The 20334-nt window shown below is 34.5% G+C and overlaps 1 protein-coding gene across 1 annotated transcript; it reads left to right on the top strand.

The window, feature by feature from the left end:
- The first annotated feature begins 1405 nt into the window (after positions 1–1405).
- LOC134234511 (cell cycle checkpoint protein RAD1-like) lies at positions 1406–9598 on the top strand. The gene is made up of 8 exons (XM_062716594.1): positions 1406–1525; positions 5775–5930; positions 6030–6124; positions 7406–7517; positions 7752–7874; positions 8149–8213; positions 8921–9065; positions 9398–9598. Exons 1-8 carry the CDS (start codon positions 1415–1417, stop codon positions 9434–9436), a joined length of 846 nt encoding a protein of 281 aa, XP_062572578.1. The 5' UTR covers positions 1406–1414; the 3' UTR covers positions 9437–9598.
- The last annotated feature ends 10736 nt before the right edge of the window (positions 9599–20334 follow it).

The following is a 20334-nucleotide window of genomic DNA, read 5'->3' as shown; positions in this document are numbered from 1 at the left end:
TACCCATTCATCAGTTTTAGCCATATTGAAACAAAAAATTTCATACAACAGACTACAATTTTTCTGAAAAATATTGCCATGGTTACTGACTTATTGTATCAACAATTTTTCTTTTAAATCATTCAGAAGGTTACAACAGTTTTGGGCAAATTTTGGTACATTTGTGAAGTAAGATACAGGAGAATTAAATCCTTTTCAATTTATTATTTTTTTAACTTTAAAAAGTGTTACTTATTCCATTGTTATGTGTTGCAGTTTGAAAACTGTAAAACCAATTATTGATTAATGAAGATTAGGAAGTATATCACACATTCGTGTTTTTTGATCACATTTCGCCTTCGCGCAGCTTCCTCCATGGTTAAATTTTCAAATGTGGAGAACCCTGATATACCACTGTGAGCACTGAGTTTCCTCCCATTTGATTATAATGACAAAGTCAATGTTTTGCTCCGAGAGACCCGAAGTAAGTGTCAGATCAAAAAGTAAAATAGGAGGTGCACAGCGGCATTATGTAATGAAGAATCTTTGAAAGTATCATTAAATTTTATTCGATGGTATAGGAGGAGTTATGATAATGTCTATGAGGAGGAGTATTAATTGTATTTCACATGCATAGTTGTTCTATTTTGATTTTAAAGGTTTATTGGGATGTTAATATGTGAGCAAATGTATTGTAAAGAACTAGAGGTACTGTGAGCAATTACTCACTAAATGATACCCCCGCCTCCCATATGGATATAATGGCAGTGTCCATTGTTTTGCTGTGGGTAACCCAAAATATGTGTTGGATCAAGAAGTAAAATATGACGTGCACAATGGCAATATGTAATAAAGATTCTGTGACCAAATTTCATTCAGTGGTATAAGAGGAGTACGTTGCGGATAAGAGATGGATACCCCAAAGTGTAACAGACGAACAGACAGAAAAACGTGGTTAAATATATACAATTTTGTACCAAATATCTGATCTAGCCAATTTTCATGTTCTTTTTAAGCAAATCAGAACTGACTATCGGGAACTTATTTTCATTTCCCATTTCACAGGAACCAGATAAATAGAAAAAATGTAAAATTTCATGTGTCATTTCGATAAATTTGTCACTTTTCAACTACGCCCAGATTCCTGCCGAATGCCAATCAACCCCCCCCCCCCCCCCCCCCCAGACACACACACACACCCTCACACACACCCTCACACAAGAGAAAATCTGGAACTACCCGAGTATTGGAAAATATTAAATAAAGGGAATAGTTATACATATTCAATATTTTTTTTATTAATAAAGTCCATTCATAATTTCCCTTGCAAGAACGTCATAATAACATCGGGTTCGATATTTAGAAAAAGACCCAATTTTCGCGGAAATTCGAATTTCCTTCGCTGGGCGCCTCCGAAATGTGATTAGCACTAAAAATGTCTCTATCTACACAGCATGATGACAGTGACAGTCATTATGTATTGCTGGCAAAGTTGGACAACGCAAGGAATGTTTCAAATATACTGAAAGCAATCCATTTCAAAGAGGTATTTATAAAATTTTCAAAATTTATGTGTCAGAGTTGAAACAACAAATGAACTATCCATTCCAGAACACAAGGTCTGTACAATCCGTTTATATGTAAGTGCTCTTTGTTTATAATAGAAGGTAATTTAGTTTATTACAAAGAGACATGAGTCACAAATTTTTACTTAGGTTTTTTTCTTGTATCTGTGTTTTAACATCAGTGTTTCTGTTGTTGCGACATGCAACAATTTATGAAAGGTAAAAAAGTGAGCTATTTCAGTTAGAATTACTGAAAAAATTAAATTGACACCTTATTTGCATGGTTTGTACATATAATTGTTTTGATTGCTGCCTTTCATTAATTCATTTACAAAACATGAGAAAATAAATGTACAAGTTTTTTATTAGCCTTAGATTAGAGACATATAAAATAGGTCTCTGCTTGGATATAGTCCATAGTACGTTATGTTTCTATAGTTAATAACAGAGTCTAAAATAAACCACTATACGATCAAGTCGCATTTCTATTCTTTCCACAACAATTTTGGTGCCGTGATCGACGGAATGTCTACATAATACGTAAAATGGCAGGAAGACTGAAAGCCATACGGGCCGGTAACAGATCAGCGGTGACGAAACTTTTCGGACGATTTTGGACTTGAAAGAAAATACAGCCAGTGAAGTAACGGAGGAAATCGAAATAATCAGAAAGTCCTTAACGCAAAAAAGACAAACTCTACAAGAACTAAATGAACGCATATTAGACGCATTATCTGAAGAGGACATAGAAGAAGAAATCACAAACACAGATGAGTATATGTACGAATTAGACTGCAAAATTAAGAAAACAGAAAAATTTACAGAAAAGGTTTCATGTAAAACTTTGAACGCCGGTGCTGAGTGTTTTGTACCCGCCTTAGAAATTCATGATAGTAACGTAAACACTTCAGCTGCAATTAACTCAGGTGAAACGGCTTGTGAGAATATTCTAAACAATTTTCCTGCCACTGATCTCGATGAACAAAATAACCAGGATTGGCAGAAAAATGTTTTGTCATTACCATCTAACCACAAATAATCATCGACTACCGAAACTAAATCTTCCACATTTTGACGGGGATATACTAGAATGGAATACATTTTGGGATTCATACGAATCGACAATTCACCGCAACCAAACTTTAACACCAATTCAAAAGTTTTCGTATCTCAAGGCTCAATTACAGGACGCAGCAGCACAAACCATTGCAGGATTTACTCTCACAAATGCAAATTATGAAACCGCCATAGACCTGCTCAAGGAACGGTCTGGTCAACCGCAAAAAATTATCAATGCACACATGAGAGCACTTATGGAACTGCATGCCCTGAGAAACGACGCCATAAGTTTAAGAAATTATGGAGACTGCTTGGAATCTCATGTCAGGAGTTTAGAGTGTCTAGGACAAAAACAAGAAATGTACGGAGCTTTACTTATTCCAGTCATAATCAACAAGCTACCAGCTGAAATCAGGAAAAACATTGCACGTGAGTACGATGGTGACAACATTTCACTACACAATCTTCGTAAAGCAATCAGCAAAGAAGTCAAAATCCTTGAATCAGGCCAGATTGAAAACAGCGATGGATTCCACGCAACAGCAATGTTTCTTACCGGAGCCTCAAAGAAACAACGCCATGTTCATTATGGACACAACCAGAAAACAAAAGAGTCAACTCCTTATGTCGAAACAACAGAGATAAAGAGCCGCCCATGCATTTATTGTTGCACAGAGAATCACTTTCCAGGGGATTGTAAGAATGTTACAGAAGTAAGCGAAAGATTCGACATCTTAAAACGGAAGAAATTATGTTTCAACTGCTTAGGAAACCACCGCGCCGCAAATTGTAAATCCCGCAACAGATGTAAAAAGTGCCAGAAGAAACATCACACAAGTATATGCGACATGAAACTAACGAGGGACGGAGACGAGCCAGAGCCCACCAGATCAACAAGTGTCAACATTGTAGGAACGAGCAAACCAAATACTACAGAAATGAACGTTGAACAACGACATAAAAGTGTTTTATGGAAATCAGCTTCCACTCCGATGAGTCGGACTGTGAACTCAATTCAACAACGTAGCAAACTGACTAACGAGATACAGCAGCTTAAGTCAGAGCTGAAGACTACGACAGAAAGGATGAATACGTTGGAACGAGAAAATGCTATTATGCTAGAGAGATTGTTAAATTTCGACCAACAAAGAAATTTTCAGGCTCGTGTGGAGAATGGGATGAAGGATATGATCGAACAGATAAATAAACTAGCGTATAACGGACACCTGCATAACGAGGTTCAGGAATTAGAGGACCAAGTTGTTAATATCAAAACCTACAGCACTCACTCGGAGCATCTTAATGCTAAAAACAGCAGTCTTCAGTCACGATATGATTACGCCCAAAGGCAAATAAGTGATCTAAATATCAAAGTACAGACACTTGAAAATCAGCTACAAACCTCACAGGGCCCCGTGGAAAGTAGGGAGAAAGATAACACGTTCGCCGTAAGGATCCGTGATGACACACGAAGGGAAGAAACTCAGATGACAGAAAAACGTACAGAGGCTGAGGAGAAGGAAAAAGAAAAATCACAGAAAAAGAATCTCAGGGACATGGCAGAGATAATAAACAAAATGCCAATCTACGGACTCGAAACATGGAACTGGAGAAATCTAACACAGAACTATGTCACAAACATCCCGGGACTGAGACTCTGATACAAAACCTGGTAGATAAATTGTCGGAACAGAAGAGGATCGAGTGTCAAAAACAAAAGCCAAAGAAAGAATCCGTGAATGGACCTCTTAATTAAGTGATTATGAACTTGTTTGTATTTGAAATTTCAATGAACTGTTAATTTGATTTGAACTTTTTAATATTCTAGTATAATATTCATTTCGGTGCCCGGAGTGTCACGGATTATCCGCGGGTTTATGTAACGTACGTTAACGTTATTGTTACGTCACAATACTGTACGTTATGTTTCTATAGTTAATAACAGAGTCTAAAATAAACCACTATACGATCAAGACGCATTTCTATTCTTTCCACAACATCTGAAGTCGGTCTGTCTGTCTGTCTGTAAACTTTTCACATTTTCGTCTTCTTCTTCAGAACCACTGGACCATTTTCAACTAAACTTGTCACAAAGCATCTTTTGGTGAAGGAGATTCAAGTTTTTTTCAGATAAAGGGCCACGGCCTGATTCAAGGGGAGATAATTAAGAAATAGTGAAAATTTAGTGGCATGTTTAAAAAATCTTCTTCTCAAGAACCACTAGGTAGGGAAAGATGAAATTAATGTGGAAGCATCCTCAGGTAGTGTAGATTCAAGATTGTTCAAATCATAACATATGGGGGTAGGGTGGGGCCACAATAGATGACCAAAGTTTTACCTAAGAATATACAGGAAAAGTCTTTACAAATCTTCTTCTCAAGAACAACAAAGCCATGATTGATCATATTTATATAGAAGCATCCTCAGGTAGTGTAGATTCAAGTTTGTTCAAATCATGACCCCTGGAGTAGGGTGGGGCCACAATGGACAACCAAAGTTTGGAAAAAAGCTACAGTAAGTTGAAAAAATTTGTAAACATTCTTTGTAGATTCAAGTTAACTCAAATCATCCCCTCTTCTGCCTTTTTGGGGAGGTTTGGACCCCATGCATTTAAGGTTTTCAAAACTGGATTGATTTTACCTTTTTTCCAAGCCACAGTGCTCAGGTGAGTGATGTGGCTGATGGGCCTCTTCAAGTCTTGTTTGTTTTCTTAATGAAAAGAACGATTATTCTGTAAAATTAATAATCAGTAACAAATTTAAGTGTCTGTTACTGTATATTATTAGGCCTAGAAAAAAATATGTTTGTTTCCGCTTTCCCGACCAACCCTAATTTATAGTGCCGACCCTAAATATTTTTTTAATGTTTTTGTCCCATGATGTGCAAGATTTCACCCAGGGAATTATAGTCTCCAACTTTGCAAGCTTTCCAAGACAGAAAGAAGTTTTGGTCACCTTTGTATTATAAGTTTAAGTCACAGATTTGCTTTAAAACACCATTTCTTTTGTCATTAATGTTATTTCTGAACAAGTTTTGATTAAAAAAGCAAAAAAAAAAAAAATTTTCAAAAAAAAAAAAGAAATTGCCTACCTACCTACCCTATATTTTTTCAGCCTGAAAGTGGAAACAAATATATTTTTTTTCTAGGCCTTATGTTGATTCTCTTTTAAGACAGCAACAGTTTTTGCAAGCTCCCTAGGGATCAAGGTGACGGTGGAAGATTCCAAATGTGTTCAGGCCAATGCCTTTATCCAGGAGGGAGTGTTCCATCATTTCAGTGTTAAAGATGAACAGATCACATTCAAAATTAACCTGACTGTTCTTCTGGTAATTCTTATTCATCCAGTTTCCTAATTTTATGATAACCATAGTTTTCATAATTTTTCAAGTGTTCATTGTAATTCACAAGTTAATAAATGATTTTAGGAATGCCTGACAATATTTGGGAGCACCTCTTTGCCGGGGATTACTACCAGTCTAAAAATGTGTTATGCTGGCTATGGATGTCCCTTGGTTCTAGTGTAAGTCATGCCTCTGTCTTTTCTAAACATGATTTATGTTCATATATTTGGGTCCATTTCTTCATCTAAATTGGTTTGTTCAAAGATAATTTGTTCCTTTTTAAGCTAACAAGATTAAAGGAGAAAATTGGTATGCAGTACGTGTTTTCAATAAGATTTTGAATAGAAGGAAAAATAGATGGAATAGCAGGAAACCAGTCTCGGCGAGGGGTCTGGGCAGAGCCCTGGTAGGGGGCCCAGGGGGCGAAAATCGAAGGTTTTTACAACATTTGGATCTGTACCTCTCTGCTTTATCTGTCCGAATTTTCTCAAGCAGAGAGCTACAGCTCTGCAGCTAAGTCCGTTCAGAACTTTTATTCATATATAAATAAAATTATTTAGTTAAAAATTTAAGATTTTTTAAACACTTGGTGGTGTACAGTACCCCCTTAAAATTGAAATAATCTGCAATCTTAGACTTTTAATAAAATAATCTTTAAACCGATTTAATTTTTTGACATTTTGTACAGATTGTCAGAACAAAGTAATTAAGAAAATGGAATTTGATACAAAATACTAGTACATTAAATTCTTCCCAAATGTGAAAACGATACTGTCCCTCTATTTCAAGAGATCTTACACGAATAAATGAGAATAAAATTTTCAGTTTGGTGATATTCTGTAAGAATTTCTACGTCTGAGTCACGTCTTAGCTTAACATTTGATATTTTCATTTTGAGTAAATTCTGTAAGAATTCATACATTTTTTAATAAGGTCTTAAAATTATATTGGCCTAGAGATAGATAGTTGCTGTTGTTTCACCGGGGAACCCCTCACTTAATATAGAGTCTGTAGCACAATCAATTTTAAATCGAAAATTATAAAACACAAACAAATCTTTTCGGAAGGGACCATACTTTATGCCTCTTAATGTATGTGATCTCAAACGCATGTGTTACAGCAGCAGCACGTTTCTCCACGACTTCGCTCAAATATTCGTTGTCCGCGACGCCATATTACATGACACTATCGATCTAATCAAACTTCCTTGAAAAAAGAGCGCACTCAAGGGAAGCTACTCTAGATCATGGAAATAGTTGTGATAAAATCTATGGATTTCACGTATCAGCCCCGGCAAAATCCTAATGACAGAAATTTCATAGCCGGGGAAATTTCTCGTACAGGCAGTTAATTTTGCCGGTTGCCAGCTCTTTTTGAAAACACTGGGTATGTGGAATATATTTTTCCTTTGATAAGTTTTGTTATATTAAAGACTTAATTAATTTGAAATTTTCCTTTAGTCTTGAAGAGGAAGGTGTGCTTACAGACTGCACAATAAAAACCCTGGAACCAGATGAAGTTCTGGACTTTAACTTTTGTAGTTCAAATGTGATTAACAAAATTATCATGAAAGTAAGTCATGAATAAACATGATAAATTTATTTCATTCTTTAATAATACAATTTGAAGATGAAGAAAAAATTGTCATTTCTATCTTTCTTTCTTTTTTTTTTTTTGTTTTGGTCACTGTGATTAACTTTTCTTTAACACATTTGATTGTGGTATTAGTAATTTAATCACATTTATTTTCGTCTGAGGTGAAATGAATTTTGTTGATGCAGATACTCAGTCTTTTTTTGTTTACAGTCAGAATGTCTAAAGGAAGCATTCAGTGAGCTGGACTTGACCAGTGATATATTACAGATTCTAATGTCCCCAGATCAGCCCTATTTTAGACTGTCAACATTTGGTAATGCTGGCAGCACACATGTAAGTATACAGGTTATATTTTGTTATACTCTACTTTTCCTTACATTTTCAGTCAATCAGATTTTTAGAATTATATGGTTTGGAAAGAAAATTACACAACTTAACTCAAGTAATGAGTTGGAAGCAGAAATTATATCTTTACATAAAATTCAAGTTAATTACTTAACCCACTACATGCATATGCAAGTTATTGATCTGCAGAAATTTTTTATGTACATATAGGAGCTTATTCAGTGGATGTGTATTATTCTTCATTTGTTATATTCAATTTTAGTCGGACTTTCCTAAAGACTCTGATATGGTGGAGTCCTTTCTCTGTACTCAGACACAGACAAACAGGTAGACAAAATAAGTATTATTTCCAAAAAGACTGTAAAAAAAAAGTTTGCAAGTTGCTGAATCAATAATTTAATTGGTAAAACAAGCATATAATAAAATGATGATATTTATACATGTATACAATTCCTTCTGAAATTTAAATTAAAGTTACACTTTTTATCAAAATTCTTAAAATGTAATATTATTTTTGAAATAATAAGGCACAGGCACTTGGGGTATGGACCCCCCCCCCTTTCCATTTTTTTTTCTTTTTAAATCTGGGATAACATGGGTCAATGCACATCACCCAAGATTTGGGTGATTTCATCGAAATATTTACAAATCGGGGGCACATAAAAACGAAATGGAAAAATAAAAAGGAAGAGGAATGTATAACAAATTTATTAATGTATGCATATCCCATGTTTTATTCAGGTTTAGATAAATAATCGAGTGAAGTTTAAGCGAGGTGAGGCGGATCACGAGAAAAGAGTTGCAAGCCTGAAGTTCTCTCTTTTTATGTATCAGTCGAAAATGATATTTTTAAGCACATCTTTTACAAACAAAAGAGTTACATTATTGATAATATAGAGTGCATATTAGAATACAAAAATAGGAAAAAAGGTTACTCGATCCCAGATTTAAAAAGAAAAAAAAATGGAAAGGGGGGGGGGGGGTCCATACCCCAAGTGCCTGTGTAATAAAGAAGAAAATATTGTCCCTTTTAGATACAAGATCTCCCTACTGAAGCCCTCAGTGAAAGCTCTAGCCTTGTCCACTCGAGTGTCGATACGGACAGATAATCGAGGCTTCCTGTCTCTACAGTACATGATCAAAAACGAAGACGGACAAGTCTGCTTTGTGGAGTACTATGTAAGTTGCATCCCATTTCATCTTTTAGTTCTTTTCATCTGTACTTGAAAAAGTTTTTATATGAAAGTTACTCAAATTGAAAAACAGATTATAATGTATACAAGGAATTTTCATCCCCATTTTATTTTTGTCCCTTTTGCTATTATCACAGTTGGACAAATAAGAAGTGGAACAAATTTAAAGAACACAATATTTTTTAAACAGAACGATATCTTGGTGAATTTTAAATGGTACAAAATTGTTTGCAAATGCGAAAGGGTGAAATATGATGAGTTGAAAGTAATCATGTATAAAATACCCCTAAATACCAGTAAGACCTTTCTGTTCTTCAGTGTGCTCCAGATGAAGACATGGACGAAGAAGATGACTAGTTTAAATACATGTCTAAAGACCTAATATTTGTTCTCAGGTTTATGAATAGAATTATTCAGAAGATTTAATAAGTTTAAAGTGATGAATCTAGCCATGTGAAATCGTGTTATATGCTGTACTAGTGTACTAGAAATTCATTTCAAGTTGTAATGAAGGATATATGTATTGGATATATGCCGAACACAGTTCTGTATGAAAAAATATCAGACAGTTTGAGGCCCGTTAGGGCCGAAAACTGTCTGATATTTTTTAACACAGAATTGTATGAGGCATATATCGTACTTAAAACATTGCTTTTGATTTACCTGAGACAGTCCGATATTAGAACAAAAGACAAAGGTTTTAATGACTATTGAAGCAGTTCTTTGAAGAATGCAGGCTTAAATGAAAAGTACTCAGTATTTAGGGATTTGGCTACACTGAATTAAGAGGGTATTTGAAAGAATTTGATAAGGAGAGCGGGGACAAATTTTTCTTCATTAAAACATATACGGATATTAAAGCAGTGCAACGAATTATCACACAGACAAGCTAGTGAATGATAAATTTGGAATGGAGTGGAAAATGCCAATATGAAGAATATCCGCAGAAAATTAAGCAGGTGCTAAAGGTACACTAGTCCATTTAATTTTTGTTTTTGATTTTCCATTACAGAAAAACAAACATATTCAATTATCCAGGAGTTTTGAGGGAAACGTTGAAAATCTTCAAATTTTGTTGCGAATCTGTCACATTAAGTATTCATTATCAGATACTAGGCCTAGTTACCTTGATTTTGCATATAGGTACATGTATTTTTCTTTCTTTGAGAAAAATGAAATCAAATTGTTTGAATGCTGCTCTTTACAGTGTCTAAACTTTGCGTTTAATTATGAATTTATTTTTGGGGCTTTGAAAGTTTATGTGCTTCTCTGGTGACATAACCACTCTTTTTAAAAAAAACAGAGAAAGGGGTTGAAACACTTCTCCAATTTCAATATATCTATTAGAAGTTTACCCGTTCTTGTATTTTTTTTTAATTTGCATTATCTGGTCTGCTGCATGTTCTTTTTTCTATTTCAGTGTATACGGTGTAATTGAAAGTTTAATTTTTTTTTTAATCTTGCAATTCTGTAAGATCAATGTTTCAGAATCGTCATTCTATGTGGGAAATTTAAATTGCTGTTTGTTAAATTATCACATTTTTTATTTCTTTTGTTCAGTAGCAGTCCAATTTTGAAGGATATCAGTAATGAGAGAGTCTGATATTAAGATTAATATCAAACTGCTCACTAATATCGGACTGCCAGAGGTAAACTTTTAGACTGCAAGAACAAAGGAAGTCATCACAGAAATGTTTTAAATGTTTATATACATTGTTCATCATAATTATTTTATTTTTACAGGATTTTTAATGTACGATTGTGAACAGAATCTGTTTTCTCTGCTTACATAAATTTGTCATACTAACTTTTTCTTAACTTTTCCTTTTAAACAAAAATACATATTTCCAATGCATTGTATCTTTTTGGAGAAATTAACTGGTTCTAAATAAGAAGTTATTAAAGGAATTATAGCAGTCTGATTTTCTGTTTTTATGATGTGATCAAGCAAGGCGTTTATGAAAAAAACTGTTGCAAAAGCCTTTATCTTCATCATCAACATACATGTATTAAAAACAAAAAGTTTAATATAATTTCCTATAGTTACATGGTCCTGATTTCATAAATTCTTAAACCATTATACTCTTCAATGCATTGTCAATTTATGGACAGATTTTTGTCTGATAAAAATAAAAAAATAAAACTAATGCTTTTCTTAATTTTATTTCTACATAAACTTATTAATTCAATCAACAGACAATGTTTGAAAAACAGATGTTCACGATAGGGGAGACTGAAAGAAGTGGGTGGGGCTTTCATCAACCTCTTGAATTTATGAAATGTAAATTTAAGGAATACTAGTATCTGTCTAGATGCTTTTGGTTTGATGATGAGATCAAGCGATTGGATGCGTGATAATTTATGCCTTTGGCGTTCATGCAAACCATCAAGAAAGCCAATTGCTTGATCACATTATTAAACCAAAAAAATCTAGACAGTTATTTCAGAATTAGGAAGGTGTTTACCATCTTGCAACCGTCTTTTATTAACTTATTTACAGAGGAAGTTGCACTTTCTATTGTATACATAAATATTGAGAATTAATGAGGTCTTTGAACAAAAAAAATCGAATGAGGTTATGAGGTCATTATGTGTCAGCAGTGAAAAACCACATACAAGGGTTGCTCCAAAAGTAATGTCAGTGTCCATATCTTTTTTATTTGGCGTCATATCAAATACATTATACCAAAAGATGCACAAATATCAATCTAATTAACATTTAAATTTTAATTTAATAATGTTTGTTTGAATTTATTTTATAGATGTTTAAAACATAGAGCATAGGGGGTGTCGCCACGTCACAACGGAACGTCACGTTTTGAAGTATATTTTTTTCTTAGAATGAAAAGGACATACACATTTAAAAGATTCTAAAAAAAAACCTAATCTCCCAATTTTTTAAAGACACAATTCTCGTCATTTTCTAGTTTATAATTGAAAATTAAATGACGACATTGGTATGTGTGATCATAAACATTATTGAATTAAACAAAGGGATTGTCAAAATGGGGAAAAAAGACTCGACGAGCTGCAATGCATTTTTGCTTCAAAATATGGTAACCATCAATAGCGACATTTTCGTTAATCAATCAGACTTGCATAATTAAGAATATAAATAGAGACATCTTAATAGATGGTTTCAGCAATCTTGGGTGGGTGATTGGTCACTGAATGATTAGCAAAGGACAAAAAGACTGAAAGATAGCGGATCGGACGGAAACGTTCAATGGTGTGTCTGACGTCAAAAAAAAAAGACAGACGTATAGAGTGACATGTGAATTTTCAAGTTTGTCTTATGATACTGTTCAAAAAATTTGATAGAGGGCTAGATTATGAAACTAGTGAGTGTATAATGGTACCAAGAATTCTTAAAGAAAATGTAATTGGTGAAAGTGTTTGCGAATCACAAATATTTTTGTAATGAAACAAAGGGGAAACACTTAAAAGTATGACGGTGTGTATCCATCATATGACGTTACATTTAGGTGCGGCGACTACCATAAACGCGCATTGTTTAAAATCCAATATTTTGAAAAGTATACATCATATTCCTTTGAATTTTTCAGGTCTGATTTGAAATATGTAAAGCTTCCATCATGTATATTGTGTTGCTTTACGTCAATTTATAGCAATTTTATCAAAGTTGTGAAATTACTTTTGGACCAAACCTCGTAAAAAAGACTGTGTTGTATTTTTTTTTTATTTCTATATTTTCAAGATCGAAGAAAATAAACTTTGGTAAACAAGCAGATACAAGTGTAAAATGTTTAAATGACAGACATGTCCAATGCCATCTTGTTTACCACAGAGTGGAAATTCACCGGTTATTCCCGGCGATATTGTAACAGAATACACTAGAATGTCACAGAAATTTGATTGTATGCACGCTTTAAAAATGATAATCCCACTGGTATCATAAAAAGAAATTTTTTTTAGTATACAGTGATGTATGAAGCAGAAAGGTTAACAAACAAAAGGTCCAGGGGCCACGTCGCTCACCTGAACACAACAGCAAGGAAAAAGCACAAATCGGATCAGAACTAAAAGTTTACTTAGGTCGGGGGAGGGGGGGGGGGGGACTGGGATTTTAACCCGACAGGGGGTCCAAATTTGACCAAACTAAAATAAACACTACCTGAGGATAATTGCATAAATACCGGGTATCACAAATCATGGCTTTGAAATACTTGAAAAGAAGATTTGAAAAGGTTTCCCTGTTTATTCCTATGTAAAACTTTGATTTGCCATTTTGGCCCCACCCTACCTCGGGGTGTCACAATTTAAACAAACTTGAATCTATACTACCTAAGGATAATTTCACACGAGTTTCATCTTTCCTGTCTCAATTGTTCTTGAGAAGAAGATTTTTAAAGATTTTTTCCTATATATTTAAGGAATCACTGTCTAGTTTGGAGAGTATGCCAGGGCATCAACAATAGTGGCATACTCTCCTAACTAGACAGTGATTCCTTATATTTCAATTTCATTGTTAAATAAAATTGTAGACTTAGACATTAAAAATGAGACTAATAGATTTAAATTACACGAGGACTTCCAAGCCAATTTCAATAGTCCTCGCACACTGACGTCAAACACAAAGGCAGCTGCACGAGATTTACATGCATATTTGGCCTCCTTAGCGTCAGACCCCGAGACAGATGCGTAAGAAATTTGCATGCATATTAGGCCTCCTTAGCTGCTGACCTATTGACCTACCTAAGTTACATTCCGGCAGAATTATCAAGAAATAAACTCCCCCAACTTTCAAATAGTTATCACAGAGAAAAAAAATTAGAAATGGAAATATTTATATGTAAAACTTTGATCGGCTATTTTTGCCCCATCCTAACCCCGGGGGTCATGATTTGAACAAACTTGAATCTACACTACCTGAGTATGATTTCATATGAGTTTCATCTGTCCTGGCCCAGTAGTTCTTGAGAAGAAGATTTTAAAAGATTTTTCCTATATATTTCTATGTAAAACTTTGATCGGCCATTTTGGCCCCATCATACCCCCGGGGGTCATGATCTGGACAAACTTGAATCTACACTACCTGAGTATGATTCCAAATGAGTTTCATCTTTCCTGGCCCAGTGATTCTGGAGAAGAAGATTTTTGAAGATTTTTCCTAAAAATTCCTATGTAAAACTTTGATCGGCCATTCTTGCCCCACCCTACCCCCGGGGTCATGATTTGAACAAACTTGAATCTACACTACCTGAGGATGAGCCTTATGAGTTTCATCTTTCCTGGCCCAGTGGTTCTGGAGAAGAAAAGTTTTGAAGATTTTCCTATATATTCCTATGTAAAACTTTGATCCGCCATTTTGGCCCCACCCTACCCCCGGGGGTCATGATTTGAACAAACTTGAATCTACACTACCAGAGTATGATTCCACATGGGTTTCATCTTTCCTGGCCCAGTGGTTCTTGAGAAGAAGATTTTTTAAAAACGCTATTAATTTTTCTCTAACTCATAATTATCTCCCCTTGGAAAAGGGCGTGGCCCTTCATTCGAACAAACTTGAATCTCCTTTACCTAAGGATGATTTGTAGAAAGTTTGGTTCAAATTGGCTCAGTGGTACTTGAAAAGAAGATGAAAATGTAAAAAGTTTACGACGACAGACGACGGACAAATTTTGATCAGAAAAGCTCACTTGAGCCTAAGTGAGCTAAAAACTAACAAGAGGCCCCGGGGCCACAGCGCTCACCTGAGCACATCGGTAAGGAAAAGGCACAGATAAGATCAGAACTAAAAGTTTACTATGGTGGTGGTGGTGGTGGGGGGGGGGCTTGATTTTTACACCCCCCCCCCGGGGATCATGATTTGAACAAACTAGAATCTACACTACCTGAGGATGATTCCATATAAATATCACTAATCATGGCTTCGAAGTACTTGAAAAGAAGATTTTAAAAGGTTTCCCATTATATTCCTATGTAAAACTTTGTTCGGCCATTTTGGCCCCACCCTAGCCCCGGGGGTCATGATTTGAAGAAATTTGAATCTACACTACCTAAGGATGATTTCACACGAGTTTCATCTTTTCTGTGTCAATGGTTCTTGAGAAGAAGATTTTTGAAGATTTTTACCTATATATTCCTATGTAAAACTTTGATCGGCCATTTTGGCCTCACCCTACCCTCGAGGGTCATGATTTGAAGCAAACTTGAATCTAAACTACCTAAGGATGATTCCACATGAGTTTGATCTTTCCTGGCCCAGTGGTTCTTGAGAAGAAGAACTTTGAAGATTTTTCGTATATAATCCTTGAACCAAGCGCCTATGCCGTATTATCTTGCCGACTAAACATTTAATTTCCATAGGGAAGCGTGCCAACAAGTGTCGAATTTGCTTTACAAGAGACAAAAATACTTTTCCAGTGTGTTATTCGTTCTATAACCGACAATTTTCTTTTCTTTTTTGGAATGACACACATTTGTATATGGAGATAACGAACAGTATTCAAGATCAAGAGTCCATTAAATAATACAAAATTGGAGCATGTAAGCATTCGAAGAATTTAAATAGTCGTGATTATTGAATTTTACGTCATAGAATTTTGAAAAGGAACGAAGAAAGAATTTCCACCTTCAAATATAATCACTTTAGGATCAAGAAATCTGAAAGAATGGCGAATAAGGATGATTGTGGATGCTTTGGTGGGATAACGTTTGATGTTATGACAATATTGTTTGGATTAATTAATGAATTTTCATGTGCTGAAATGGACCCTTCACATGTAGTGCTTTTTCGAATCGTGATGGCCGCATTGGACGCCACCGCAGAGCTAATTATTTTTTCTATACAGAATTCAGATTTTTTTGCCGCTGATAATAGTGATGAATGGTTGTTTGCCATGTGCTTCTTATGTGTTTTTGCCCATTGGATTTATGTCGTCATTTGCGCAAAACTCTATGAAAAATGGAAAGACGACAGCTCTAAAGCAAAACTAGGACTCAAAATTGTCGGAATCTTTTTTGACGTTTTTATGCTTGGTTATATTGGACACATGTATTCTGTTCATGATGTCACTGATTTTAACTTGGCAGTGATTATTATTGGAAGTATTGAAGTAGCATTAGATGGTATTGAAATCTTGTGCTTTATATATTTCAGACATAATCAGATCTCTCCATCCTAGGATATAACACTTAAGAAAGCAATCCTTCGTTTATGTTGTTGAAAGTAGCATCAGAAACTTTACTCATTATTAAAATTAATGGAATGAATTTGTTTGCTTTTGTCACAATCCTATCTATATCACTTGACAAGTTAAAATATGTAGAAAAATAATTTTAAATGATCTGTTTGTTGAGAATAAAATAGGTTTAAAACTGACCTTTCAAAAAATATCAAGAATTCATTTTTTTATTTCAAAGTACTGTGGTGGCTTGTGAATCCGGATGACTCCGCCCTGAACGAAACTTCCAGATGATCAAATGAATCGTTCGGATAAGTGAATTAAATTTATAAAGGTATATAGTTTTTGACCTGTCCGATTGTCAGTCTGTCTCTCTGTTTGTTTGAATTTTTTTTATCCGCAAAAACTTTTAATTTGTCCATAATTTTTGACTGGTTGGAGTTCTGACTTTCATATTTTAAAATATATATTCCTTGTGACAAGGGCTTTCTTTAGGTACCAATTATTTGACCTCTTGACCTAGGAGTTTGACAAACTTTTGCAAGAAATTACAGATTTTCTATATTGGCCATATCTTTAGAACAGTCAGTGATAGGGCTGGCATAGTTCTCATATTTCTTGTTACAGGACCTTTCCTTTCGTATGCATGTATTTGACTTTTTGACCTTGAACTTTTTGCTTTAACCCAACCCACTCTTCTAAAACTTTAACCTTGGCCATAACTTTTCCAGTGGTTCGTATGATCGACATATCAAACCTTGAAATATTCGATCTTCTCCATTTTAATTGTATCATTTCTTTAAAGAATTGGTCTTCTCACAAGAAATACATTTATGAAATATGAAAGTTCTAGCAGCACCTATCGAGGTTTAAGTTTTTTTTAAAAGAAGGTCAAACTCCAAGGACAAAGGTCGAGGTTGTTGGTATCCTTAAGATAGTCATGCCACCATGATTACTTCTGAAATATGATAGCCCTGACCGTTCAAACGTAAGGCCAAGGTTAGAGTTTTTTTTTAAAGGTCAATCTTCTAGATCAAGATCAAATCTGCTGGTATACAACGAAAGGTCTTGTCACAGATCATAAAGAAGGCCTTGTCACATTGATTACATATGTGAAGTGCGAAAGCCGTAGCACCAACTGTTAAAAATCATAGTCAATATTAAATTTGGGGAACATTTTGGAAAACTGGCTGATTCCAAGACCAAGAGGTCAAATCTGATGGCACACAAAGAAAGGTTTTATCACAAGGAATGTATATGTGAAATACATTGTATAATAGATATAGCCCAACAAGTCAAACGTTATGGGCAAGGTTAAAGCTTTTGTGGATAAATAGAAAAACAGATTAACAGACAAACAAACGGTCGGATTGACAGGGCAACAAATATTTACTCCCAAATCTGCTTTTACTGGGACATAAAAAAGGGATACCATGAATTTATTTATGTGCAGCCAGTTTCCAATATCAATGCATAATGTTTTTTATGTTACTAGTACATACATGAAATAAGTAAATAAGAAAAGCACCTAGTTATACAGAGGCGTAGTCACAAACTTAAAAGTGGGGGGGCTCAAGTCCAGAAATTCTTTGACAAGCAAAAAAAAAAAAAAAAAAAAAAAAAAAAAAAAAAATAAAAGTGGGGGGGCGAAACACCACAAATTCTTTGACAAGCCAAAAAAAAAAAAAAAAAAAAAAAAAAAACTTAAAAGTGTTGGGGCTCAAGTCCAGAAATTCTTTGACAAGCAAATAAAAAAAAACAAAAAAAAATTTTAAGTTCCACAAACTCCAAAATCCTATTTCGTGGGGGGGGGGGGGGGGGGGGGGTAGGGGCCAACTTTTTTTTTTTTTTTAAAGGCAAGTTACTTTCAATTTTTCTACACAATTTTATTATACAACTATGTATTAATATTATTTCAAAATAGCTGTGATTTTGTTCTTCATTAAAAAGTGGGGGGGCACAGACATACTCTTGCCCCCCCAGATCTGAAAGTGGGGGGGCTAGTGCCCCCGCTGCCCCCCCTGTGACTACGCCTATGTTATACCCCCCGCTTGAAAATTTCACTCAGTGGTATAAGAGGAGTTGCGGATAAGAGATGGGTACCCTAAAGCGTAACAGACGGACGGACGGAAATAATGATTACGATATACCCTCCCGCTTTTCAAGCGGGGGTTATAAAGATAAAGTAGTTGAATACTATTGCATACTATAAGTATAATACCTTTTGGTATTACACCTGGAGATGTCCTGATTTTCATATGTTCTCCTTTTACCAACACGTCAGTCGGCACTTTTAAGAGTTTAAAAAAAAATTCCCAACCTCCATCGATTCATTATACCCCCGTCCGTCTGTCTGTTCGTCCGTCTGTTACGCACTGGGGTACCTATCTCTTATCTGCAACTCCTCTTCTACAACTGAACGAATTTTGGTGAGATTTTCAGAGAATCTTTATTACATAATGCCATTGTGAACCTCTTTTTTTTTTTTTTTTAACTTTTTGATTCGACAAATATTTTGGATGTCCCTTGGCAAAACATGGACATTATATTCATATTGGAGGCGAGGTTATCATTTAGTTATCTCATTGCTCACAGTACCTCTAATTTTTTCGAACCCTAAATGGGAGAGGGGAATCAAACATTTTTTTAAAGATGGTTTGACTAACCAATTCTTTCAAAATCTTATTCTTTTAATCTGGTTAAATTGGCTTCTAAGAAATGATACTACTGTATGTATTCGGTTGGACAACATTTAAACCGTATCTATAGAATTTTATTTGAAATAGATTTTTAAAGCCATATATGGCGTAACTGATCAAAAAAATATTTTTGAAAAATACAAAATTAAGTAAAGAAATATAGTTAATACATTTAAATTAAAGCTTTTCATACAGTTCTGGTCACGGAGAACACCTCGTTTCATCTAATAATACGATTTTATCTTCTCTGTAATGTGTTGTATTTTTTGTATTTTCTTCCGAGTCGGAGAAAATTCCGAGAATCCAAATTAGATTGTGATATCTTTATGACGCAACTGACATAGATTTTGTAATTTACGGAAAAGTTCTATCTTTATATAAACTCATAATACAAATAATAAGTTTTTATAATTTTAGTCTAATAATTTTCATTGTACATACGCCATATATGGCTTTAAACCCCCAAGCAATCGAAGATTTAGAGGGACATGTATATATATATATATTTTGCCCTGTCTGTCTTTCTGTCTGTTTGTAAGCAAAAACTTTTAACTATGTCCATAACTATCGTTACAGTGGAGCTATAACTATCATATTTCACTCATGTATTCCTTGTGACAACATTCCTATGGGTGCCAACATATCTAACCTTTTAATCTTGACCTTTTACAAAAAGTTGTGCTTGCACACTAATGACCCCGTTTGGCAACATAGCGAAGATTAAACTTTTCTTGAATGTAAAATTAATATATTGGTACCCAAAGTTGGGTCTTCTCACAAGAAATACAATTATGAAATATGAAAGCCCTAGCACCACTTGTTCAAAAATTGTGGCCAAGGATAATTTTTTGAAAGGCAGATCAAAGGTCTTGTCAAAATGATTACATATATGAAGTATAAAAGCCCTAACCGTTCAAAGGTTATTGCCAAGGTTAAATTCTTTAAAAATAGGTCAAACTCCAAGGTTAAGGTCAAAGAGTTCTTGGTATCAAATGAAAGGTATTGTCACAAGGATTAAATATGTGAAGTATGAAAGTCCTACCCTTAACTCTTCTAAAGTTATGGTTTAAGTCAATGTCATTTTTGAAAAGTAAGCCAAACTCAAGGTCAATGTCAAAAGGTCAAAGTTCTTAGTATCCAATAAAAGATCTCACAGGGATTACATTTATGAAGTATGAAAGCCTTGTTTTTATCATTCAAAATTTATGACTAAGGTTCAATTTTTTTTTTATACATGTAAGTACTGAAATACCCTTGGTCAAGGTCAAAAGGTCAAAGTTGTAAATATCCAATAAAAGGACTTGTCACAAAGAATATATATGTGACGTATGAAAGTCCTAGTATTAACCGTTCAAACATTATGGCTAAAGTAAAAATTTGGAATATTTATGTAAAAGTGGGTCAAACT

Source organism: Saccostrea cucullata, unplaced genomic scaffold, assembly GCF_032062105.1.
Source record: "Saccostrea cucullata isolate Sc308-1 unplaced genomic scaffold, CSIRO_AGI_Scuc_v1 ctg3748, whole genome shotgun sequence".
Taxonomy (NCBI): Eukaryota; Metazoa; Mollusca; class Bivalvia; order Ostreida; family Ostreidae; genus Saccostrea; species Saccostrea cuccullata.
The sequence above is the reverse complement of the archived record's forward strand: the minus strand, read 5'-3'. Positions and strand labels throughout refer to the sequence as shown.

What these genes read in the sequence shown, in the direction of transcription:
- LOC134234511 (XM_062716594.1), top strand. Translation starts at nt 1,415, where the DNA reads ATGTCTCTATCTACACAGCATGATGACAGTGACAGTCATTATGTATTG. An exon ending in GTAATGCTGGCAGCACACAT is followed by an intron (nt 7,875 to 8,148) that starts GTAAGTATACAG and finishes ATTCAATTTTAG; the next exon opens with TCGGACTTTCCTAAAGACTC. An exon ending in TCTGCTTTGTGGAGTACTAT is followed by an intron (nt 9,066 to 9,397) that starts GTAAGTTGCATC and finishes TCTGTTCTTCAG; the next exon opens with TGTGCTCCAGATGAAGACAT.